Raw genomic sequence first — 25215 nt, 5'->3', positions numbered from 1 at the left:
CATTCCTCAGAATGTGCCTCCTTGAACACATATACCTGTAGCAGCTTTGTGCCCAGCAAAAGGGTCCTTTATATAGTAATCATCTTAGTAATAATGGAGGTAGTAATAATAGAATGCTGCCGCTGTAAATGTTGACTGTGTCCGTGCTGGGTACATAGGTGTTACCGCATTCGACCTGCAACACCCTTTAAGGTGCAGGGGGTGTAGGAAAACTGAGGTTTTCCAAGGTTAAGTGAATAGCATGAGGTGAGGAGACCTGTCAGGGTTAGAGCTGGGATTCCAACCCAGGCGGTCTGGCCACAGAGCCAGCTCTCTTGGGTCTTGCAGCACAGGGTGAACCTGGGTCGGGGCATAGCGAAGGTGACTTAGGCAGGGGCTCTGGTGCCCCTTCAGAGCTTACATCGAGAAACTTCAAAGCCTGCAAAATGTGCTCACTAGGCTCTGCGATCAGGTGGGAATTCATGTCGTTCTGTCTTTGCTCTTAAAAATCAGTCTTTCCCAGATGACCTTGTTCCTCCCCGCTTCGTCCGCTCCCACACCCACAGGTTTTATCTCCATAGCAGTGTAGTCTCTGTGGTAAGCCATTAGCAGGGATCTCAGAAAAACAAAGGATTTTACAGAGACTAATTCTGATAGAAGTCTTTTCTCAGATCCAGGACTTGGTGAAACTTCAGTGTTTTTTCACATGCCACTTTCTCATGCCTGGAAAATGTAAACTTAGGCCTGAATCACTTGAAATTTTTACTTACTATCTAATGAGCATCAGTTTTGTACATACCACTGTGCTGACCCTTGAGGTTCTCGTTGCCAATTTTTTTTTCAAAGAATCTGGATTTATTGAATAGCAGGAAGAGTGATAGGCCAGATAGTTAAGGTGAGAAGCTACAGGACACTGGCGAGGAGTGGGGAGGAGGGGATGGGCTGTGTGCTCATGCTGGCCGCAGAAAGCCACATGAGCCGACAGGTGCAACAGAGTCACCTCTGTAGTCTTTTTTTCTTCTTCTTGGACTCCCTGGATATGCTGATTTGATAGTTAGAAGAGATGGGGCCCTGAACCTATTTTTTCTCTTTTAAATATCATCTTGCACCTCACCTTCTGGCAGCCAGGTTTGGGAACCACTTCTCATTCTCATCACCTGCCCTCCACCTCTGGTCCTAAACAGGAGAACAGCGTTAGGTTAGACCAAGTGAGTGTCTTCTGGAATTGGGGCGTCTACATGTGGGGTGGGGGTTGGGCTGTTGAACCCCACAGCCCGCTCCTGTCTCCCTGCCTTGAAGGTGCTGACAGCAGGCCCAGGGAGGTTCAGGGGAAATACACACCTGCTTCTGCCAGCAGTTTCACACTTGTTCTTGACCGAGATCCAGGGAAAGCTGTCTATTGAGGTTCCCTCAGGTACACTTCCTGCAACGGGGTGTGTGAGTTCAGCAGACATGTGGCAGAGGCCTGTGGGGGTGAGTCCACTGAACCTCAGCCAGGCAGGGCTTGCAAGTCTCTTCAACTGTTCTGGTCAGCCAGTTACCCTGAATTCGTGAAGTCAGTGACAGTCTGTTCTCATTGATAGCAGAGGAAACAGGTGAAAAAGACACTGTGATAACCTGAAATCATAGGTGACAGCTGCTAAGATCCTGGCCCGGAAAATACTGCCTTTCAGTGTTCTCTGAGAAGCTCTTGAAATGATCGGATGGATCAGTCATGGACCCCATTCCAGGGACAGGAAATGGAGGGAAACAGCCTCTCGCCCCACCCCCCTCCCTGACCCCTTCCCTCTGGGCTGGCCGTGCTGGTGGTCTGGGTCTGGGCTGGCCGCACTGGTGCTTTGAGTCTGGGCTGGCCGCACTGGTGCTTTGGGCCTGGGCTGGCCGCGCTGGTGGTTTGGGTCTGGACGCAGCCTCTAAGGTGGTGGCAGGTGTATTGTCACCATGGCAGCGTGTTTGTCATCCACTATTTGCCTCTGTCCTCACAGCTCAGTTGCCAGTCTCTGTTTCAGGGCAGGGTGTTTGCTATCTGGGCACAGGCAGCTCTCGGACTTGAGCCTCCATCTAAGAAACCATGCCCCTTGGCTCCCTGCTCGATTGCTCCTCTGGTCTCCCAGCTGCTGCAGAAGGCCCCGCCCCTGCTCCCTAATACTGGATCCTTACTAAGTGTTCTTTTCCAGGAGTTTGATCTTAACTTTCTGTAGGAACGAATCTTCTTTCTTCAGGAGTGTGAGCTCTACAGCCAAGGCCTCTTCATCCATTTCCCTCCACTCCTCTCCATTGATATACCTAGAACGCTCTTAGCTTTTTCCCTAAGAATAATAGCCAGAAAGGGGAAATCACATAAGGGTTCAGCAGATGGTGGGCACAGATTTAGCTGAAGAGTTCAGATCTGCGAGAAGGAAGTGCTTTCATGGCAACCAAAGTTAGCAGATCCACTGAGCTCAGCCTCCCATGGGGCATCTTTCAGGATGGAAGAGTTCATCTTTTTAGTCCAGAGAGTTACCTCTAGGCTTAAGCATTGCTTTTTTCACTCTTGGTCTGTGTCATAGAGATAAAAGGGGGGAAACAGGAGGTTTTGGGGGGGGTGTTGTTAAAGATGTATGGAGGAGTCTATAAACTGTGGCAGTTGTCTCAAGGTGCCAGGATACCTCTGTGAAACTGAGTAGAGGTCTCTCTTCACGTGAGCACATGAATAAAGAGGGTGGCCAGTGAGACTTGTGAAGGGAAGGTCCTCCTCAGGCCCCACCTGGTATTTCTCCTAAGCACATTGCTGGTGGGAGACCATCCCCACAGTGCAGGCAGTTGCTGTCATCCCTCCTTGGGCCCTCTCCAGGGACCCAGATGCCTGGTTATTAGTGATCCTGTTTTAAATCTCAGGTTTAGGATTTGATATGTGTAGAATTGTTCCTCCCTTTTAAACTTGCCTTTGTCTTACAGCAGCCAGTAAGGAGGAGAAGGGGAGAGAGCTCCTTCGATATTAACAACATTGTCATCCCAATGTCTGTCGCTGCAACCACCCGTGTAGAGAAGCTCCAGTACAAGGAAATCCTTACCCCCAGGTAGAAGCCCTGCACGATCAGCTCTGCTCTTTGGTCTCCCTGTCCCCTAGTCACTGGGTTGTGGGGCCTAGCCTTGGCTTTTATCATTAAGAGAAGGGATCAGAGTGAAATTATTTCTATATATAATTTTCTTCATTATATGTGTGCCAGCCAGACCACAGGCCACAAACTGGCTGTTTGATGCATACAAATGTGTTTTAAAATACTAAATATGTTGTCAGTGTCAAAGCAAGATTTCACATAGGAATTTTTATTTCTAGCGTTTGTTGACAAGTCAGAAATTTGGGCAACCCTGTCTATGCATCCCCATGTGATAGCAACCAGTTGGTGCTGAGTAGCGTTGGTCCCCTTGAAACAGGTTCTTCTGCTTGAGTTTGTCGGTCCCCCAGCTCTGCTCCCTCCGCCCTCAGCCCACTTTCCCTGTTTTGGCCCTTGTGGGCATCGAGTGTGAGGCCTCTGATGGAAAGAGTCCCCCAGGGCTGAGAAGGCCCAGTGAGAGCAGGTGGTGAGCACGTGTTCCCTCGCGCATGTGCTTTTCTGGCCTGACTGCCTGCATTCTCACAATTCTGCCTTCTTCGTCTTGCAGCTGGCGGGAGGTTGATCTTCGGTCTCTGAAGGGGAGTCCTGACGAGGAGAACGAGGAGGTAATGGCATATTCGGTCCTCTTAGAAGAGCGCACACACTGCAGATACTTCAAGACCTGTGGGTGTCCAGTGCAGGCTTCCTTGTATTCTTGTCCTTACCAGGAAGAGCCTAGTATACGGGGGCGGGGTGGGAGGCAGCGGTGTGCTGCTTCTAGAACTGATCTACCCCCACTTAAACATGACTTCCTGGCAGAAAGGGGGGTCCACAAAGGTGCTCTTTTGCAGATCGAGGACCTGTCTGACGCAGCCTTCGCCGCTCTGCATGCCAAATGTGAGGAGATGGAGAGGGCTCGGTGGCTGTGGACCACGAGTGTGCCACCTCAGCGGCGAGGCAGCAGGTGATGGGGCAGGCGCAGGGCCCCAGGGCCTGTGGAGGGAGGGTCGGCGGGGAGCTCGGGCCCGAGCTGTGTCCGTGGGTTGTCACTTAGTTGCTCTTCGTATTCCTCACTGGCAGTGGTGGAGAATGCACAAGTTCCTTGATGTTTGTTGGGACCAGTGCGGGTATAAGTAGTCAAAGGCTGGGTCCTCGCTGAGTGGTTACTGTCCAGTTATGCCAAACTCTGGTGGTCTCCCAACTCCAGGAGTAGGCCATCTGGGAAGTTGGAGGCCGATCAGGGGTGTAGTGATACGGTCGGAGGAGCTTTGGAGGCCTCCGGACCAGCTCACCTTCTGTGGACGGTGGAGTGTGCACAGCTCTGGTCCCGCTTGACTCTGGAGAACTGTCCTGCCCCCTCTCCTTTAGTATTACAGTGAGCAGCCCTCAGGGCTCTCAAGCAGAAGGGTCTGGGCTCTTTTTTGCTTTTTGCCCATAGCATGTGCCTGCCCCTGTGTGTAGTGACGGGGGAAGCGAGGGTTTGTGGTTCCAAGGCGTGAACTGCTGGTGTCCGTCTGCCTCAGCTCTGCTGGTCAGGAGGCTTTTGTCATGCATGACATGACATGCCACCTTTTTTGGCTTTTTTTGGCATGACAAAAGCCTGCCACCTCACCAACCCCCAAAACGAATATACAAGAAACTCCCTGTCACCAGGCACTCAGATTGTTCTTCTTGGGGTGCAGGTCTTACCGGTCATCAGATGGACGGACAACACCCCAACTGGGAAGTGCCAACCCCTCCACCCCCCAGCCCGCCTCCCCAGACGTCAGCAGCAGTCACTCCTTGTCGGAGTTCTCCCATGGGCAGTCCCCCAGGAGCCCTATTAGCCCAGAGCTGCACTCGGCCCCCCTCACTCCCGTGGCTCGGGACACCCTCCGACACCTGGCCAGCGAAGACACGCGCTGTTCCACACCAGAGCTGGGGCTGGACGAGCAGGTGAGCAGCAACACCTTTCTATGGTATTGGGGGTGGCAGATGGGGCAGTTGGGGGGACAGTACCTGCTCAAGATGGACCTTCATTTTATGGACCACCCCCCCCCCCAATCCCCAGTTTTAAGGGGACAAGGGACTCTACTTGACGTTGACCTTCTGAAGGTGCCATAGAACACTGGCCCTTGTTATAAGGGTGCCCTCTCTGAGAATCGTCCCTAAACCTGCCCCAGAGCTCACAGACCTGGGGCCGGGCCTCACCATGGCGTCTTGTCTGCCCACAGTCCGTCCAGCCGTGGGAGCGGCGGACCTTCCCCCTGGCGTACAGCCCCCAGGCGGAGAGTGAGGACCAACTGGATGCACAGGAACGGGCGTCCCGCTGCACTCGGCGCACCTCGGGCAGCAAGACTGGCCGGGAGACAGAGGTGGCGCCCACCTCGCCTCCTGTCGTTCCCCTCAAGAGTCGGCATCTGACGGCCACAGTCACAGCTCAGCGTCCAACTCACAGATGAGTGGGATATGAGAACCTAAGCAGACTCACTGACTATTGGCATTAAAGCTTCAGAAATCTCTGTGTTTGATATTCAAACATCATATGCCGAAAATTTTCACAGTTTTTAGTGAATTTAAGGAATTTAGATTCTACTTTGGTATTTTTCTTTCTTGTTTTGATTTTTGTTCTGTTTTGGTTTCCATGTTTTCTTGTCACATGCCTGAGCACTTCCTCCAGTTGGCAAACAGAAGTTCAGGATAAGAGCCTGCTGGCCTGAGCCTGGCACCTCCTCTGCACTGTTGAATCACTGGACTTAGTCATGTCAGATGGTCACCCCTCTCCTTCGCCCCAGTGGGCAGGGTGGGACAGCCAGGTGGGCAGAGGGGAAGGACTCTCCAGCTCAGTGTCGCCCCCTGAGGTGAGGGTTGGGGAGAGCAGTGTGCTCTGGGCTCTCGCTGGCCTGCCCCTCTGTGGCTTGGCTTAGCTGTGGCCCCCCCAGCTGGGTCCCCTTGGTCGACTGTGCTGGAGCACCCCAACCAGAGCCTCTTGACTGGCCCTGCCAGCTGTTCCCACTCAGCCCTCAGCTGACAGAATGGCTTCCCCTTGTCCCCCAGATCTTGGAGACTACCAGGGTTTCCTCTGCGTTCAGTCATCCCTGTCTTGACTCCTTAACTGCAGTAACCTGGCTGCAGCTGCTCGGGTCCCTATCCTTCCCAATCCCCTCATCTGCTCCCCCACACCAGACACACACCCACACATGTGGTCCTTCCCCTTGGAATGTTTTTCCCACTTACCCTGGTCTGTGAAGGTGTAGGGTCTTCCCGCTCCTCTGACTCGAGGGAGGCTGGGAAATGAGCAGCCATTGCCCCTCTGTAATCGTTTTCACTGATGGGGTCATTCGGAGTCATTTGGTCGTATCCCCCTCCTCCGCCAGTCCAGTTCTTGTTGGTGTCTGTCCGCCCCTCCTCTCTCGAGCTCCTTTGCCTGTGGAACACTGTCTGGTCCTTGCTGTGGTTCCCGTCACTCCCCGTCACCCCCTGGGTTAACCGTGTGCCTGTCTCATCTATGATCACATCACCAAAAGGGGGGCAATAAGGACTTTTTTTTTTTTTTTTGCGCCATTTTGTAATCGTATAAAAATAGTAGACAAACTGCTTAATGTTGGGGTTTTTTCACAATTTTCAACATTAGTGATTTTTTTTTTTTTGATTCTGTTTGCAAGTTAAAGGGTTTGTCATTGTTTCTTTAAAAAAACAATAATGCACCATATCCCTATGCATAAAGTGCTTCTTCTATTTATAAGGTTGAAAATTCTGAATAACCCTTTTAGCATTGTAAAAAAAAAAAAAAAAAAAATCAAAAATGGAAAAAAAAAACTTGTATTTTGTAAATATTTTCTTTTCCTGCTTTGAGCTGTGTATTGGCAGCGAAACATGTAGCTGTCTTTGTTCTATAGAAATGCTTTTCTTCAGAGAAGCTGATCTTTGTTAATGTCTTGATTCTGTTCGCAAAGCACAGACTAGTGCTTAAAAAAAAAAAAAAGGAAGGAAAAATTGAAAAAAATAATAAAAAAAAGTTACAGAACGTAGTATGCCAGGCCTTTCTTGTCACTGGACGTGGTAGTGGTGGTGGTAAGGACCTGCCCTGCTGGGGGAGGTGCTCTGACTGGCACCGAACCTTGGGAAGGCTCCATGCCATCTTCTGGGCTCAGGCGGGCTCCTCTGACGATCACCAGAGAGGGGATGTGGGTTTTCGTGGGTGTGGGGGGTAAGAGATGTCAGGAGGAAAGGTGGTGTTTGTTGGATGTAAGTAGTTGACCCATTGCTTTTTTTTTTTTAAGTTCTTTTTTTTTTTTTTTTTTGGCTGTGCTGGGTCTCCATTGTGGTGCGCAGGCTCTTCGTTTCTATACTCAGGCTTTAATGGTCTACCTCTAGTGAGGCCAGCTGGCAGTGTGGCTTTTTTATTTTTTTAATCTACTCTAAATTGCTCTCTAGGATTCCCAGGTGGATCAGTGACAAAGAATCCACCTGCCGATGCAGGAGAAATGGGTTCATTCTTGATCCGGGAAGATCCCACATGCCAAGTGGCAACTAAGCCCGTGCACCACAACTGCTGAAGCCTGAGCAGCGCCCTGGAGCCAGTGCTCTGCAGCAGGAGAAGCCGCTGCAGTGAGCCTGTGCACAATGAAGACCCAGCACGGCCAAAAATAATCAAATTATGAAGAAGAAAAATTGCTCTCTAGTGGAGATTTCACATCTCACTTTGGACCTCTGGGGTTGAGATCACTGAGGATTTAATATACTTTGCACAGAGCCTGAGCTGGTTCTCAGCAGCTTTCTTCTTCGGAAAGAAGAAAAGTTTCGATTTTCTTTGTAGAAGATGAGTAAGTGGGCGGGCCTGGTTCTCTTGCTGCTTCCTTTTTGCCTTTTCACAGCAATCAGGTGGACACAGCCAGTGAAGCTGCCTGAGTGTTTTTTATATATATATATATATTTTTTTTTTTTTTGTCTTTTTTTTTACCCCAGTTCTGAAGTAACATTTCTCTTTGGCTGCCCTGTTGCTGCTTCTGTAGTTGGCGGTTAAGATCTGCTGTACTTAAGCTTCTGTCTGCAGTGGCTAAAGCATGTCAGGAAAAGCTGAGAAAAGTGATAATTTCTTTTGAAACTGTGTGAAAAAATCAAAGGCCTGAACATTATGACCTTGACATAATCACTAAGGAACAATAATTAACACGATGGGTTCTGCTCTGCTTTTCTTTTTGTCTGTAGTCTCACCAGGGGCTCCTTGGGATCCCTAATTGAGATCTAGCACTCTCCACCTGAGATGAGGCTCAGAGGAGAGCAGCTCTGATCCCGGAAGGAACCAGAGCCCCTCATTCCACTGACTGGCCCAGTCAGTGTCCTGCTTCAGCCCCAGGCCTCTCCGCTCATTTCCAGGGATCAAGAGATCTCGCAGAGCTACCCCTGCCGTCTCAGGTCTGAATACAGTGGTTTGGGTCTTTTACAGGCTGAGCCTTGAGAACTGAGCCACAAGGGTATTTATTGCCTTTTGAGTTGGACCAGGATGGTTTGCCAGCACCAGAATGAGAAAATCAACTGGAAATGAACAAGTCTGAGAGTCCTTTCACCTTCAGGGCCCCAGAGCCAGCTGGTAAATCCTCACATCCAGGTTTCAACAGTATTGTCATTTCCTGAGCTAAGTTCCCAAAGGCTGGGAAGGGACTTAGAAATTGTAACATCATTTTCTGGTCCTTTAAATCCATACACAAAGGCCTTATTTAATCAGAGTAATAACTTTATTTTCCAAATTCACTTTTACAGCAACAGTCAGTGTAAATCATTTGTTAAAACACACAATACACGATATGGACATTCACAGACAGGAAGCTAAGCTAAGATGGTCTCATGTCCCTCCCCCCACCCTCAAAATTAACAAAGAAATCATGGGACTTGCAAGTGCCAGAAATTGTCCTGCCCCACACTGCAAATTCACAGGGCTCAGTCCGGTAGGAGGTGAGACAGTGTCGATGCCCAGGGTAAACCCTTTTCAAAACTGAAACCAGAAGTTTCTTGAAGCCACATTTCTGTAGAGAGGACAAGCCGATGACCTCCACCTCTGCCTTCATCCCTGCCTCTCTCTGCTGTCCTCGGAGGACAGAGATCAAAGGGTGACGAGATCTTAGCAACTGTTAGAAGTACAGGCTGTGTGTCTGGAGCTGGTGGGAACGGTGACACGGAGGTACCAAAAACTTTGAGGAAAGGATGCCTCAAAGCGGCTTTGGGAGGCAGGATTGTGATCTCAGGACCCTGCAAAAGGGCAGCAGGACAGAGCAACCATATCTCGATTCCTCCACAAACCTCACCACCTGGCCGGGAAGGAGAACTAGCTGGCAGCCTGCGGCACCTGTCAGTGGAAAGGCGAAATCCCAAGGGACTTCTGGCACCCACGGTTGAAATCACGAAGAAAAGAGTTACTAGGCTTCGGACTACTGCACCCCTTTGCCCAGTGGTTTAACTATCTTACAGGTTCCTCCCCCCTCCCCCCTTGAACACAACAAGCAATCGCAAACAGGATACGGTCTCACCACTGAAGTCAATTTAAATGGAATTATTGATAAAGTGAGTGGAGAGCTTGAGGGGACCAGGTGGATGAGGGACCACCGATTCTGGAGGAAACGGGTGGGGGTGTGCCAGCTCTGGGGGGATTGTCCTCATTTAAGCTTACAAGCCAACATCCCTTTGCAGACTCCCTGCCAGCAACTGACCTGATCACCTAAACCACCATCTTCAGGCTGATCCCAACACAGGCGATTCCAGAGCCCTCTGGGAAGGAAGTACTTGGAAAGCCAGACACAAGACTGCAAGGAGGGGTGCAAGGAATGCAGCCAAAATCGGTGGCAGTAAGGAGGGGCCACATCTCACATCTTGACACCATGTTTCCTCCTCCTTCCTCAGAACCCTTCCAAGACCAGCTGGGACTCGGAGGACCGAGCCTCGCGGGGGGACGTTTGGGGCCCACGTGATCCCTAGCGTGGAGCGCTCTGATTGCAAATTGAGCAGCCGGCCCTGGACTCCGACCCTCCCAGCCCCACAGGGTTGCCTTTGACCATCCCCACACCACAAGTGGCAGACCTCGACCGAGGCAGAGAGTTTCTTTAAACAGCAGATTTTGACAAAGGCGGCTTCCCTTGTCCCTGTGGCAGAAGAGGGTTGGCAAGTGTCTTCTGACTTGTCACCGCGTCAGGAAGCTGGGGCCCCTGGGGCCAATTGTTCGTTCCAGGCCCTGCTGTGGCTGTAGAGGCCGTGGGTGGGTGGCTGGACCATCCTTCCTGAGGGAGAGCTTGGAGCTGAGGGGTGGGCTGCAGACCTTGCCCCAGTGGGCATTCGTGATGTGGGGAGCTGTCTGACCCTCTCTTGGGGCTGCTATGGGGCTTCTCCTGGACCATCTTCACCACAAGAAACATGCCCTCTGCCTGACAGAAGGGAGCCCCGGGTCAGGGAGGGGGTACCGGAGCTGCTGTCCTCTCCCGGGCTTCAGGTGTTCACAGCCGAGTTCCCCAGTGTCAGGATCTGGTCTCTGTGGGGTCCCCGATGCTGATGGAAATCTTTCATCAACTGGGAGAGCCACATGGGCCTTCTGGATCCAAGTCCCCGCTGTGGGGTGAGAGACACCTGGGACTCCCGCGAGGGCGGGTTAGAAACCTCTTTACAAGCATTTCAAGATACATGCGTCCTTTTTTTTTTTCTTTTCACTATCATAGTCACTCTGGTGAATCCAAGCATAAACAGACAAATCAGACTACAAGGCGACAGGGTGTGGACGGGGAGGGGAGGGCGACATCTATGTATATGTTCAGCTGCTCCACGACAGACCACCCTGCTTCCCGCTGGGTCGGGGGGAAGAACCAGTTCCGAGGGGGCACGTTTCACTTTTGGGGGTGCAGAGGGCCGATGACACAGACTTGGGATCGAGCAACGCCTGGGCTCCAAGAGGCTGGCAGTCACAAGCTGGGGCAGAAGTGGGGGACAACGCGGGCGTGGTCTTGCCCGCCTGCCCCAGTGCCATCTCTGGCATCCGGGACGGCCAGCCTGCTGCCAGCTCAGCACTGGACGGGGACTGGGCCCAGACAAGGCATGAACATCCAGGGTCACTGCGAACCCCACCCTGGCTTGCGACTCTGATGGCGGTGGGGGCAGGGAACTGAGTACGGTGGTGGGGGCCATTGTGAGGGACACAGCTGGATGCCTATAACTCAGAGAGATGGAGGTCCCGGTGTCTGGACCTCGCCCTCCTTGACTTCCCCCTTGGTATAGAGCAGGTGTCGCCCCATCGGAACAATGTCCATTACCGAGAAGGGGTGGGTGGCGAGGCGGGGAACTCGGGACAGCATGACGTAGTGAGGGGACAGGCAGTGACCAGGCTCCGCACGGCAGACACACAGGCGTGGTGGGGGCAGACGCAGGGCTGCATGGCCGTGGGAAGGAGGAGAGGTTTAGGACCGGAGGCCCAGGCTTGGGAACAGGCAGGTGCTCCCAAGAGGCACAAGTCCTTACAAAGAGAACTGGTTAGCCCTAAGTCCCAGATCTGTGAGGTGGCCAAAAACGCGGCTGTAGTTCCCACCTTCAGAACTCAATAAAACGGGGTTTCTAGGGGGCGGAACGAAGCCCCTCAGCTCAGGACCCCCCCCACCCACCCTGCGAGAAGCAAGGAAGAGGCCAGCGCTCGGTGGTCTTTTCCAAGGAGGTTACCCACACGACGTCCTTCCCATCACCTTCCTTCTCCTGCCCCGTCCCTTCTCCACGCAGAGGGTAGGCCGCCGCCAAGAACGGGACGCCGCTTGGCCCGAGGCTGCGGCGGGTGGTGGAGGCTGTGCCCAGCCCGCTGCCCTCCAGGCAGGCCCCAGCGTCCCCGCCCCGCACAGGCCCCTCCGCTTCCCGCCCCGCCCCCTGCCCCGCCCCGCCCACCCCGTCCGGCTCCAAAGCGGCCCCGTGCGCCTGTGGCTCCACCCATGTGCCGAGTTTCAAGTCCCTTGTTGCCACTGCTGCCTCGGGGACACCCCCAGAATGGGGCACCCCCGCCCCCAGGCCTGGAGAGCCCCCGGAAGCAGCTTTCAGAGCCTCCCTTCTCTCTCTTCCACTCAGAGGGGGAAAAAAAAAGAATCAAAGTAACTGCCCAAGGAAATTCTGGGTGGGGCCCTCTTTTGGAGTGTTTTTAAAAATACTTTATTAGGACTGGCCCACCCATCAATTTGGGAAGCTGAACTTGGCTCTGTTCCGGTCACTGATTTGGAAGCCCCGAGCCAGAGCTGAGCGACAAGCAGGTTAGTGATTAACCGAGGAACCGATCTGTGAGGAGCAGCTGGGGGAGGGCAGAGGGCGAAGGGCCAGAGCATTATTCTTTTTTTTCCCACACTCTCACTCTCTTCTCTCCACGATTATTGACCGCCCCGGGGCCTGATCACAAACCCTGCTTGGCCAGGGAGGCGGACACCTCGTCAGCGAGGGTGGCGAGCTGCGGCGAGTCCACCATGTCGATGCTGCCGGTGGAGGACACGTTGCTGAGGTGCCGGGGGGAAGTGTCCCCCGACACCACCGGTGACTTGTACACGATCTCCGCCCCGTGGTCGGTCTTGGCTTTGGCGTTCTCGCGGAAGGTCAGCTTGTGGGTTTCGATCTGTAAGAGAAGAGCGGGCAGGCTAAGGAGGAGAGCTGGGTCGGGTGACGCCCGCTGGCCTTGGGAGGGAGGGAGCCATGGTGGCTATGACGGCTTCATGGCTTCCCAACAGCTAAGCTGCAGCATCCTAGTCACCTGCCAGCCAGCCCCCCAGGCCCCCTCTCCAGAAGCAGTGACCATTGTGGGTTTTTGGTGTACCCTTCTAGGAATAGCCCACACATGCAAACCTATATGTGTGAGTAGAGAAAAAAATACATATACGTGTACATATATGCATACATATGGCAACAGTATCCACATGCTTTGCACTCTGGTGTTTAGGTTTAATACCTTGCATTGTCCCTACACAGCTCCCTCACTGCTTGTTGAGGCTGCTTGCTTTCCCATCACAGCAGATGTACCAAAATGTATCTACTCCCCTGTGGGTAGATATTTAGGTTGTTCCAATCTTTTGCTCTCACAGACAATGCTGTGTGGAAAGTGTTGAATACCCTTGTACTCACATCATTTCACATATGCACCGTGTCTCCTGGAAGTGGGATTGTCAGTCGCTGTGCATGTGCACTTTGCCAGACTGCAGATCAAAGTGTGGAAAGAGAGGCTGGAGGAGACACGGGGAGGGCCCAGGTCCCCAGCCAGCCAGCTTTGAGCCGGACACACTCCTCCCCTTTGCCAGTGACTGATGAGGACCCTCGAGGTGGCAGCTGCTGTGGGCAGCGCTGCAGGTGTACCAGAAAGCACGATGCAACGGAGCCCTGATCAAAGCAGTGCATTGTTCTGAAATATACTCACAGCTCATACAACTCAGTATCAAAAAAGCAAATAACTCAGTCAAAAATTAGGCAGATGATCTAAAAAGACATTTCCCTAAAGAAGACAAGGATGGCCAAAAAGCATGTGAAAAGGTGCTCAACATCGCTAATTATTAGAGAAATGCAAGTCAAAAACCACACGCAGTTTCACCTCACTCCAGTTACAGTGGCCATCAACAAAAAGTCTACAGATAAGAGTCGCCATATGACCCAGCAGGCCTGTGTTCACAGCAGCACTACTCATGATCGCCAAAATGTGGGAACAACCTCAATGTCCATTGACAAATGAATAAAGATGTGAGAACAGAATTCAGCCACAAAAAGAAGGAAATATTGCCATTTGTAGCCACATGGATGCAACTAGAGATTTTCGTACTAAGTGAAGTCAGTCAGAGAGAGACAAATACTGTATATCATTTGTATGTGGGATCTAAAATATGGCACAAATGAGCCCGTCTACAAAACAGAGACAGACGCACAGACACAGAGACCAGACTTGAGGTTACCAAGAGGGTGAGGGGGATGGATGGATTGGGAGTTTGGGATTAGCAGATGCAAACTAGTATATGTAGAATGGATAAACAACAAGGTCCTTCTGTATGACACAGGGAGTTCTATTCAGCATCCTGCGATAAGCCATAATGGAAAGGAATACAATAAAAAAAGGGTGTATGTATATAACTGAGTTGTCTTGCTATACAGCATAGATTGGCACAACACCATAAATAAATGATATTGAAAAAAAAAAAAAGATACAAATGAACTTCTTATTTCCAAAACAGAAAGAGACTCACAGAAAACAAACTTATGGTTACCAAAGGGGAAAGGGGAAGGGGGATAAATCAGAAGGTTAGGATTAACATATACCCTAAGTAAGTAAGGTCGCTCAGTCGTGTCTGACTCTTTACAACCCCGTGGACTGTAGCCCACCAGGCTCCTCTGTCCATGGGATTCTCCAGGCAAGAATACTGGAGTGGGCTGCCATTTCCTTCTCCAGGGGAACTTCCCGACCCAGGGATAGAATCCAGGTCTCCCACATTGCAGACAGACACTTTAACCTCTGAGCCACCAGGGAAGACCTAACATATACCCTACTACATATAAAATAGATAAGCAACAAGAACCTATTGTCTAGCACAGGGAACTAACTCTACTCAGTACTTTGCAATAACCTATAAAGGAAAAGAATCCAAAAAGGAATATATGTATGTCTGTATAACTAAATCACTGTGCTCTACATATGAAATTAACACAACACTGTAAATCAACTAGACTTCAATTTAAAATAAAGAAAAAACAATAATAAGTAGAGCATCCTTGACCCGGAGGTCTTAGCTCCAAAGGATACCTGGAAAGCTCAGAAGCAGACAGTTTAGCTGGAGTATGTATGCCAAGCAGTACATAGTTATTCTCTCCTGCTGAGCTCTGAAGTGATGGACACAGTAATCCTCAACCTTTTGGGGGTCTTAGGACCTCCTTGGGGGCTTCCCAGGTGGTGCTAGTGATAAAGGGTCTGCCTGTCAATGCAGGAGACTTGAGAGACACAGGTTCGATCCCTAGATCAGAAAGATCCCCTGGAGGAGGGCACAGGGACCCACCCCAGTATTCTTGCCTGGAAAATCCCATGGACAGAGAAGCCTGGTGGTCCATAGAGTCATAAAGAGTCAGACATGACTGCAGTGACTTAGCACAAACCCAAGACCTTCATGAGCATCTGGTGAGACCAGGAAAATGTGTACACCTGCCTGCCTGCTCTCACACATGTGACAACTTCTCCCCACAAGTTCAGAAGTCCCTGGATCCCAAGAAAAGAGCATTGTAGGGGCATGTGAATGTAAAGAAAAATCAGGCTCCCATCTAAGCTATATGCTTATTTTGGGTGACTGCTTTGAAAAAAGAACTCTTCCTTATTACTGTAACTGAAAGACCATTTTGACGTTAAGTTTATGTTCTTAAGAAAAATGTGACACCCTCCTGGGAACGTCCCCAAACTCCCCAGGCTGAAAGGAGCTCGGGTGGCGGGGTTCCTGAGCTCCACCGCTTGTCAGCAGTGTTGCTCATCACAGAGGGAAATGGGACTGAACACGAGGAAACCCTCTGGGGCCAGCACAGTGTCTTCCAGGCAGTGGGCAGGGCCCTCCCTTTCTGAGGCAACACAGAGATGAGTGAAAACAGAAGTCCAGACCTGGATTTGCGTCTAACTCGTGTTGTTTGATGACTACAGAGCTCCAGGCACCCTCCTGGACCCTGCCTCACCCTGGTCTCCGGGACGGGGATGTTTCCGTCCTTTTGCTGAAGGAGAACCTAAGGCTGAGAGGGCTTGCAGAGCTTCCGGGGGTCACGCCTCCAAGCAGAGTCAAGCCCAGAGCTTTCCCCCAGAAAGAGAAGCTTCCAGAGTCAGGGGTAGAGGCCTTCCTTCACCCAGAATCACCAACACCCAGACCTACCCACTCATTCCATATATAATCAGTCAGACTCGCCCGGGTGGGACGGCAGATTCATTAAGCTCCCCAGGGCAGGGAGGTCCTGTGTTAAACAGGGCGGGTAGTGATGGAGACAAGCTGGCCTTTTGCAAAAAAACCTTCTCATTTCCCCGGGTCTCACTTCTGATGGAGACCCAGGCACCCTGTATGTAAAGGCATGATGGTCAGGGAGGCCTGTGGGGAACCAGGACCCCAGCCTTCCCTCAGCCTCCACGGGGCTCCATCACTGGCCATCAGTGCCAACTGCTGCTTTAAGCACACACAGGGCAGCAAGTGCCGCTCAGAAACCACACAGTCAGGCTTTCACCGCAAAGGCGGAGTGTCTGTCGGTCCAGACCAGAGGAGGAGGAGGAGGTGGGCGGGATGTGGGGAGGGGGGTGACTGCATGGGAACCCTGGCTCCCATCAAGCTTGGCCCAGCTGCCACTTCCGACTAGTGGGGACCTTTGACCGCACCGCTGGGCTGGGTCTTGGTTTCTGTGCTGGGACGGCCCTTCCCTCTCCGTCCTCCTCAGTCAGCTGCTGGGAGGCACTGAAGACTGGAACACGTACCACCTGCAGAACTTCAGGGCAGGCATGGGCAGGAAACCCCAGGGGGCATTTCGCTGAATTTATGAAGAGAAAAAGCGCCACCACACAACAGAATTCAGTGATGAGCCCAGAGGGAGGCACTGGGGTTCCCCAGCCCCCACTGCACACAGACATCCAGACCCAGGGCTTCTAGGAACCATGGGGAGCACCCAGGTTCTCGGTCCAGTGGCCTCCTCATGGACACTTGCAGAGGCTTTGTTGAAACCTGAATTCCAGCATCACTGTTTGGCTCTAACTGCCTAGTGACCTATTTAGAAAATTAGGTTATGTTCCCATGACTGGCTTTTGGTGACTGGGGCTGGCTTTGGCGACGGCTACTTCCTTTTGGGGGTGCTGGCCAACCACAGGGCCGAGGGCAGTAGCTCTCACCTTTAACTGCACTGAAGAGTCACCTGGGGGCTTTAAAAGCTCCCCTCCAGGTACCCAGATGGCTCCTGAGACAAACTAGTCAGAATCTCCAAGATGGGGCCTGGGATCAAGGCTGTTAAAGCTCCCAAGGACAGCAAAGAGCAGCCCAGGTGGAGCCGCGCAAGTAGCTGAGAATCCACATCAAGCCAGTCAATATGGCCCCTCAGCTCTCCTGCTCTGAGACACTGCACTCTGTTACAGCCTCTGCCCTGCCCCTTTACCTTTTTATTCCCTCCGCCAGGGACGTGTGTGATGTTATCCAGGGACCCAATCTTCGACTGGACTCTATCCTTGAAGTCCAGCTTCTCAGATTTCACTTCCACTTGGCCACCTCCTGGAACACAACGTACAAAGGACACCGAGCCTTGAGTGAGGGCTCAGCCAGTGACTGCATGCAGACGCCAACCTGGAGGAGCAGCTAAGACCAGCTTTTATTTAGAGTGTGCTTTGGAACAAGTAGGTCCTTCCAAAGGGCTTGAAAACAATTTGCTTCATCTTCATGTTTTTTCTTTTTGTCTCACTAATCAGGGTGTACATCAAATATCTACTCAGCAAACTCTTTCTCCTTAGTGCAAAGGTAAAGGACAGCTCAGTTCAAGAGAAATTATTCTAAATTCTAAATTGGTGGGCTTGCAAGGAGTTGAGCCTTTCTATGCCAACATCCTGTAAGACCTCGGAATTAAACTGAAGGGCAAAATGCACCCTTCATAAGGAAGGGCCCTGACATTTTCTCCCTCCTCAGACACTCAATGCCCTGCCCAAGTGTGGGAGACATGACCTGAGGAAGAGATGAACTACATTACTTTCTTTGGAAGGATAAAGCCACTCAACAAAGTTGCTCCACAGTGTGATGGGATGGTGGCCTCAGGAGAGGCAGAGAGATTCAACTTGCCCAAAATGTCCAAGGGAGACAGAAAATAATGACATTCTAGACTGCACTTCTGACCATCTCTCTTCCTGCAGTAATGGTTCAAGCCCCGGAGAGGACCTAAGGGAGAAGCCCTGCTCTGGACTCTCAGGCAGGAGTTAGAATCTAGATCTGGGCTCTCCAAGATGGTAGCCCGTGGCTACTTAAATTTTATTTATTTTTAAATTTTAATTTAATTTTTTTGGCTGCACCGCAGGGCTTGTGGGATCTTAGTTCCCGGATCAGGGAACGAACCTGGGACGGGCAGTGAAAGCGCCAAGACCTAACCTTTGGACTGCCATGGAATTTCTCAAATTTCATTAAATAAAATTGGTTCATTTCCTCAACTGCACCGGCCATATTTCAAATGCTCATCAGCCGCATATGGCGAGTGGCTACCACAGTGAACAGGACAGGTACAGAACGTTTCCACTGTTGCAGAAAGATCTACAGGCAGCACCAATTTCCGCATGGCATGAGATGGAGAGGGAAAGGGTGCGCATGGAGAGTTCCACAGTATCATTTCGGCGGGGACATGGCCATGACCCAGGAGTCCCATGTTACAGCTGGAGCAGTGGGTGAAATGTCCCTCCTCTTGGCTGAGGACCAAACTGGGGACCAAATCTACGGAGCCAGTCTTCGGGGGCCAGTTCAGGTTCTTCCCCAGCTTCAGAGGCCCTGTGCGCAGCCCGCTTGGAGAGCCGCGGGGTCAGGGTTTAGCTCAGCATCTGCCCTCCCTTCTACCTTGTCTTGGGCAACCTAGTCCCGCTCAGGAGCTACACACAGAGCCACACCTCCCAGGCCCCAGCAAGCTCCACCCCCAACACTCTTCTTGATGGCCCATCCCATCCATCCTTCCCACCCACTTCCGGAGAAGGCACCGCCCCATCCGGTCCCGCCCCCTGGCCACCCCGCCCAGTCTTGCCTTCTACAAGGGCTATGCCTTCTACAAGGGCTACCTGGCTTATGATGGATGTTGCCTAATGAGCCACACTTGGAGGTCACCTTGCTCAGATCCACTGGTTTGTAGACTATTTGCACCTGGAGGGGAGAGAGAACGAGAGAGAGTAAAACAGGATTATTTTGTTGGGAGTGAAACAATGAAAAGCAGCAGGACAGCATTTCCGGTCTGCCACGAGGAGCACACCCTAGTACTGATAGGAAAATGTGTTGGAATTCTGCCAACCCTGCCCTGGGAATGAAATAAATGGAGTGCCTTCGATCCCACAGGACAAGGACCCTCAGAGAAATACAGGGCTACCTCCCCATAGGGGCAAGGCCCACACCACTGGTTTAGCAAACATACGTGAAAATGTCATTCTCTTTCCTGACATGAAATCGACAGATCGCATTCAGTGAGGACAGAAAGAAAGAAGGGGTCCGTGTGTGCAGCATCTGAAAAATCTCGGCAAAGCAAGAGAGCCGTGTCTGCTGGGCCTCTGAGAGCAGAGGGCGGGGTGGGGTGGTTAGGAGCACCTTCTCCCAGAAGCTTCACCAACCCCAGTACCCCTACAGCAGAACAACGATGGTCAGCGAGCAGGGACGAGCACTTCGGCGACCTGGGAAGAGTGAAGCGCCAGGTGGAGCCTGGGCACACAACATCCTGGACAGTTTGGTTCTTTACAGAAAAGAGCAAAGGAACACGAGCAGGACGGTCAGGCGGCACAGCAAGAATCACGGGTTTAGTGTCTCAGGGAAGCTCAGCAGACACACGCGGGGAGGCCTAAGGGCCCCAGGGCTCAGAGCCGCCCTAAGGGTCCAGCATGTGGCCCAGCCACACAGCCACCCCCCAGCCGCCTGGAGGAGACACCCCACAGGGACCCAGCGTCAGCAGAGGGGGTCTCATTGAGGAAATCTGCACAAAACCATGACTGTGGAAGCCCCTGATGGTCACGGGGTGACACGTCCCTTGTGTGAGGTCACCTGAGGACACAGGAGGCCAATCACCACTGAGCCAGTGGGCTCCTGCTCCCCGCCCTGGAGTTACCTGGAGGAATGGCCTTGTGCCCGAGAATGGGTTTAACGAGCACATCAAGGAGGAGTTTTTACTTAGGTCTAAATCATCTGGAATAATCCCAAATTAACGTTCATCAAAATCATGTTGGCGTTTGTCGATTACTGGCAGAGTTGATGGAAGCTGACCAGGGGACGTGGCCTGTGTGCGTAGGTGTGGGGAGGGAGGCGCGGGGAGCCCTCGCCTGTGGGGGTGGGTGGGTTAATGAGGGGTTCTGAGCCTGTGCTCCAGGTGGGGTGCTGGAGATGGGGGGACAGAGGGGCTGTGGAAACTACCCCCTCTTTCCTCGCAGGAGCAAGATGAAAGCAAAGGCTGGTGTGTGCGAGGTTCTCTCTCCTCTTTTCAGCCTCAGTTTAGGGGGGTGAGGGTGTAACCAGTTGCGGAGGAGGAAGGCATGATGGAGGGGAGGGAAGGGGAGGGGAGAGAAATGGGGGAAGGGGGGGGAGGATGGGAGCCAGGACAGGGAGATGCTCAGGCGGTTGAGGCTGGGGAGGGAGGAAGCCAGGCTCCGGATTGAAGCCAGGAGTCAGATGAGGCAGGGAGAACCGCGGGAAGGAGCAGGGCCTGCCTGCTGGGGAGTTACATCCCAGCTGAGGAGGGGCCCCCTGCCAGGCCAGGGGCCCACAGCCCCCCAAGCGCCTGAGGCTGACATTGCGCAGGGACTTATCACCCTCAGCAACCTTTCACCAGGAGAAGAGCTATGACAGCTCCTACTGCAGCGGTCACAAGCCAACATCTTGTGGCTCTCTGCCAGGTCCCAGGCTAGTCCGCCGGCCCATAGAGTGCAGGACAGACGGGCGACGCTCCTGGGGAAGTCCCTCGAGGTCGTAGGCACTGCCCTCCCAGCAGCAGGCATGTACCCCCTCCCCCAAGCTTCCGCCGGAAGGAGCGGTCTGCTCACTGTGGCCACTGGACCCCACGCCTCCAGCCCCAGCAGCACAACCTCCCATCAGCCGACCAGACACGAGTTAAACCGGAAAGCACATGTCTTTCCTGCTCTGGCTGAAGCCCGCTTTCGGCAGGGAAGCCAGGAGTCAAATCTAAAACAGTAATGTCACCCAGGGCCCGTGGTCAGGCCAGCAGCGGGTGCAAGTGGTCCCCACCCTTCTCTTGGCAGAAGACAAGGTGGCAGTGGGACAGGAGAGCAGGGACGGGGGGCACTGGGGGGGGACACTGAGCAGACACTGGTGAGGAAGCGTTAGTGAAGCGCCATGCAGCAGCCTCGGGGTGAGTGCCCACCACTCTGGGGGCCACAAGGAGTCAGTGGCAGAGCCTACCCCGGGTGCTCAGGGCAGGAGGCAGCAGCACATTGCAAGAATAAACCCTCAGGTCTGGATGTGGATGATGTATGGGTAGAGGCTGGGCACTTTCTGGACAGAGCACACCCCCCAGGGCTTCCACTGTCCTATAAACCGCCCCCTCCCCAGCGCTGCCAGCTGGGGACCAGATGCCTGCTCTCACAAGCCATTCTCCTCCCCAGGGGTGGACCTCAAAGGGGCTTGAATCTCCTGCTCCCTAGAATGTTTCAACATTTGCCTACGGCCGACCAAGAGAGGCTGTGGAGAAGGGGGGCCGAGCCTCAGGATGCTGAATCTGCACCCAGTTTGGTCACTTGGAAGATCCCAGCAGAGCTGATCAAGTGGGCAGGCAAGAATGAGGATGTCAGCCCCAAATCTCTGGGATGCATCCAGTGGGGACTCAGGGAGTCCCCAGGGACACCTGGAGGCAGCCAAATGTCAAAGGGCTCCAAGCAGCATTTCTGTCCCCCCTCAACTGCAGGCTGCTCCCTGTACTTTTGTTGGGCTCTTTCGCATCTGGAGCTTCTGCCAGGGGTGGAACTGGTTTCAAACAAGAGCCAAGAGGCTTACGAATCAGCTCATCCCTCGCAGATGCAGAGGACAAACCGGAGCAGAGCCTGGCTGGCCTCTGCTTGTCCCGAGGCAGGACTGTAAAGACCTTGGTATGGGCCAGCTGTTCCCAGTGGAGCCCCTTAAAGCGAACCTACCCGGGTGATGGAGGAGGTGATGTCAGAGCCCAGTGTCAGGTGCCACCACCTTCAGCTCTAATTCAGATGGGCTGTGGGGCTCCCTGTGAGCGGGTGTGACAATGGGGCTGGGAGGACCCCGCTTCCAGGAAAGGGTCGGAGGACCAGTCACTCGATCTGCCCATGCAACAGGGCACCCCTCCTGGACCTGTGGGTGCGGGGAGTCTGGGCTACGTTTACTTGGGGACCCGGATAGACTCTGAGCCTGAGCATGGTTTATTCTATGCAGTGTCTCACAAGTACAAACACTCATGCCACTTCTCAAACCCGGAACCACAGCTGGAAAGTGTGACGGTACTCACACTGCCGCCTCCTGGCACGTGTTTGATATTATCCTTTGAGCCACACTTGGACTGGACGTTGCTAAGATCCAGCTTCTTATTAATTATCTGCACCTTTGACAGCCAGAAAAAAGGATGAGTGACACACCACACCCAGACGTGTCTGCTGCACAAACACACTCGCTGCCGGCTGCAGGCCTGAGAGGAGGGCAGGCCGGTTCACACCTCCCTGGGGAGCATTCCAGAGCTGTGAGTGGTTGGAGATGGACCCCACCTTACTGCCCTGGGCTTACAAAACAGATCCGTCAGAAGTGGCTCTTCCCTTTCTGGGAGGATTGCAGTAGGGCGGCCTCCCCCGTCAGAGAGCACCTCGGAGGTGGGGGTCACCAGGTTGAGATGGAGCAAAATGTGCTCAGTCACATTATTAAATGAATAAATAAAAGGTCCTCGCTGTGGCCTCACTCATACACCTACCAGACCCATCTGAACATTCACCGAGACCTTTACCTGGCTGTCCTCAGGTCTGTGGGCACTGCAGTCACCTGCAGGTATATTGTTAAAATCCCAGATCCCACTCCTGACCTTAGGCTTCTGAAAAGCTCCCCTGGTGTTTCGTTCCGGTTCAAGAATCCCTGACTTCATGGGGAGGACATGGGTAGATTTATGGAGAAGGTAAATCCAGACCCCTTCAGGGAAGGCCTGTGTCTCTTGGAAGGCAGGGTGAGTGCCCGCCCTTCCATCCATTGGCTGGTCCTTGGCCATGAACGCCCAGGCACTCAGAGGGAACAGCGCTCCCAGGCACCCTTCCCTAAGTTTTCCTGAGCAGGTGTGGGGATGGTAGAGACCATACTGTATTTCTGCAAGGCTCCCTTTTTTCCAGGCACCACGGAAAAAGTGTGAGGCTATTAACATTCGGGGGAGGAGGGGATTTTTATCTAATTTGTCTGTGTATGAATACCTAGCGGAGGCGAGCTGAACGCCACGATTTGTCTGCGAGAGCAGTGATCTACCATCACCAGCTGTCCCTCATCAGGGGGCTCAGTATTTGCAAACAGGAGGCCTTAGTTTTTATCAACCACAGGTATGAACAACTGTCAGCTAAAGTTCCCAATGAAGTACCAGCACACCCTCTAAAATTCTGGAAAAGTGGCAGTTGCTGCCGGGGGGCCCACTAACCCTGAGGCCGGGGGTGGTCAGAGCCTGGGCTTATCTCAGGAGAAGGGTCCCAAATCTGACCCCAGAGCCGGCCATCAGGGGTCCACAGGTCTTCAGCCAATGGAGGAAATAAGGACGTGATAGCAAAAGTTATCCATCCTACCATTTTGATATTAAAATGGCCTTTTCCTCCAATAAGATAAAAAAAAATGACTTTCCCTTTATTAAATTGTTAATTATCAAATCACATTGGTAATAGATAATATTTATTTTTAAATATCATTAACCTGGCAAGCTAAATACAATAATTTTCTCTTAGGCTCCATCCCTGTTTTTTTCCTTAATTTAATTGATCTGGATTGAAAAACCTGGGAAATACATATCTAACCCACCTCTTTGTTTTCTTTTATGTTCCTTTAAAGTAAAAAGCTGTGTGTTTTTTTCATTAAGTAATATAAACTGTGTTCTTGAAAAACAGAGGTTCAAGAAAAAGTTTTCTTGCTACTTTAACACAACCACTACTGCATTTTCTTGTCCTCATGAATGCTCATATATAAAAATAAAAGTACCACTGCAGACATATAAATGTGTGCCTACTATTTTATATCTTGCTTTACCAAGTATTTGCCATGTTCTACAATCAGAAGCATTAATTTAAAAAATGTCCTATTCCATTTTGTGTTATCTATGCTATCAGATATTTATATTGATTTCATTTTAAATAATACAAACAGCCTTACCATGGACATCGTTCTACAAGGAGTTTTTCCCATTTTGTGGATCATTTTCATAGCACAAAGTCCCAGAAATACAATTTCTGGGCCAAAGTTATAAATATTCTAAAAACCCCACACACAGTCCTCCAAATGACTTTTTAAAGGGTCGGATTAATTTCTCCTGTGAGCACTGGTGAGAAAGTTTTACTATATTGCCACCAGCATTGTGCAATTAGAAGAAATTGTTTTTATTTCCTTGATTAAAATGAATAGATTTGTATTGTTGGCCTATTCTGCATTTTCTTTGATTATTATTAAAGTTGTTCCTTTGTCCTTTTTTGTTAGTAGTTGTATTTATTTTTCTAGCATACAAATGCTGACATTTTAATGTACTTCCTTTGTAACATTTCTTCCTCTGTAACTTCTCTGGTTTTTTGTTTTTTTGGGTCGTGTCACGGGGCACCTGGGATCTTAGCTCTCCAACCAGGGATCAAACCCGGGCCCCTGCATTGGATGCGCAGAGTCGTAACCACTGAACCACCAGGGAAGTCCAACTTCTCTGGTTTTTAAGTGTAAAAACCATCCCTCATCTAGAGGCTGGATAAATACCTAATTCCATGTCGCCCTTTTCGCCTGCCACCTTACTGATGAAGAGGCCATCTAAAACCCAGAGAAGTTCAGTGACTTTCTCAAATCAGCCACAGAACCACACAGGAATCTAGATCTGGGTGTTCCTGCGACCACGGATACCTATGTAACAACAGTTTGCCTGAGTTGTCCTCAAGCCTGTTGTCTCATAAGCTAAATAGAAACAAGACTCTCTCTAGGTGAATGGTGATGTCTCTCCTCCCAGGCAGTAGGCGGCATCAGCCCGGGCTTGAGCTGAGATGAGGAGGTGGAACAGGTTTTCTCACCTGCTTCATAGGGAGTTGCTGTCACTGTCTGCATAATGTCTTTGAATCGTTTTGTCCCACCCTCAAATTTCAAGGAGTCCCACAAGCACTCCTGCTTTGGGGATCATTTTTTATTCATAACTTTCCACCAAATAAGTTCCAGAAGCAGACTTGCCTACTTGTTGCACAAGAGAACTGGAGCAGTTCAGAATAAGAAAGCACATACTTAACACACACAAAATAATAAAACAAGAAAACTGA

The 25215-nt window shown here is 51.7% G+C and overlaps 2 protein-coding genes across 24 annotated transcripts in view; one reads left to right on the top strand and one right to left on the bottom strand.

The window, feature by feature from the left end:
• The window catches only part of KANSL1 (KAT8 regulatory NSL complex subunit 1), a 170898-nt gene extending 163836 nt beyond the window's left edge, over positions 1 to 7062 (top strand). For all 5 annotated transcript variants that reach the window (XM_027517457.1, XM_027517459.1, XM_027517460.1 and 2 more), the window contains 5 exons: positions 2917 to 3038; positions 3625 to 3682; positions 3908 to 4020; positions 4739 to 4991; positions 5270 to 7062. In XM_027517457.1, coding sequence (XP_027373258.1) covers positions 2917 to 3038; positions 3625 to 3682; positions 3908 to 4020; positions 4739 to 4991; positions 5270 to 5497 — 774 coding nt within the window. In that variant the 3' untranslated portion in view covers positions 5498 to 7062. The remainder of the gene's footprint in view (positions 1 to 2916; positions 3039 to 3624; positions 3683 to 3907; positions 4021 to 4738; positions 4992 to 5269) is intronic.
• A 1692-nt stretch (positions 7063 to 8754) lies between these two features.
• MAPT (microtubule associated protein tau) overlaps positions 8755 to 25215 on the bottom strand; it is a 123953-nt gene continuing 107492 nt past the window's right edge. For 15 of the 19 annotated variants that reach the window (XM_027517439.1, XM_027517438.1, XM_027517437.1 and 12 more), the window contains 4 exons: positions 22212 to 22304; positions 18811 to 18892; positions 17166 to 17278; positions 8755 to 12651 (listed from right to left, as the gene is read on the bottom strand). In XM_027517439.1, coding sequence (XP_027373240.1) covers positions 12436 to 12651; positions 17166 to 17278; positions 18811 to 18892; positions 22212 to 22304 — 504 coding nt within the window. In that variant the 3' untranslated portion in view covers positions 8755 to 12435. The remainder of the gene's footprint in view (positions 12652 to 17165; positions 17279 to 18810; positions 18893 to 22211; positions 22305 to 25215) is intronic. The other 4 variants (XM_027517442.1, XM_027517454.1, XM_027517455.1 and 1 more) reach the window with 1 other exon arrangement.

Source organism: Bos indicus x Bos taurus, chromosome 19 (assembly GCF_003369695.1).
Source record: "Bos indicus x Bos taurus breed Angus x Brahman F1 hybrid chromosome 19, Bos_hybrid_MaternalHap_v2.0, whole genome shotgun sequence".
Classification (NCBI taxonomy): Eukaryota; Metazoa; Chordata; class Mammalia; order Artiodactyla; family Bovidae; genus Bos; species Bos indicus x Bos taurus.
This window is presented reverse-complemented; position numbering and strand designations above follow the sequence as displayed.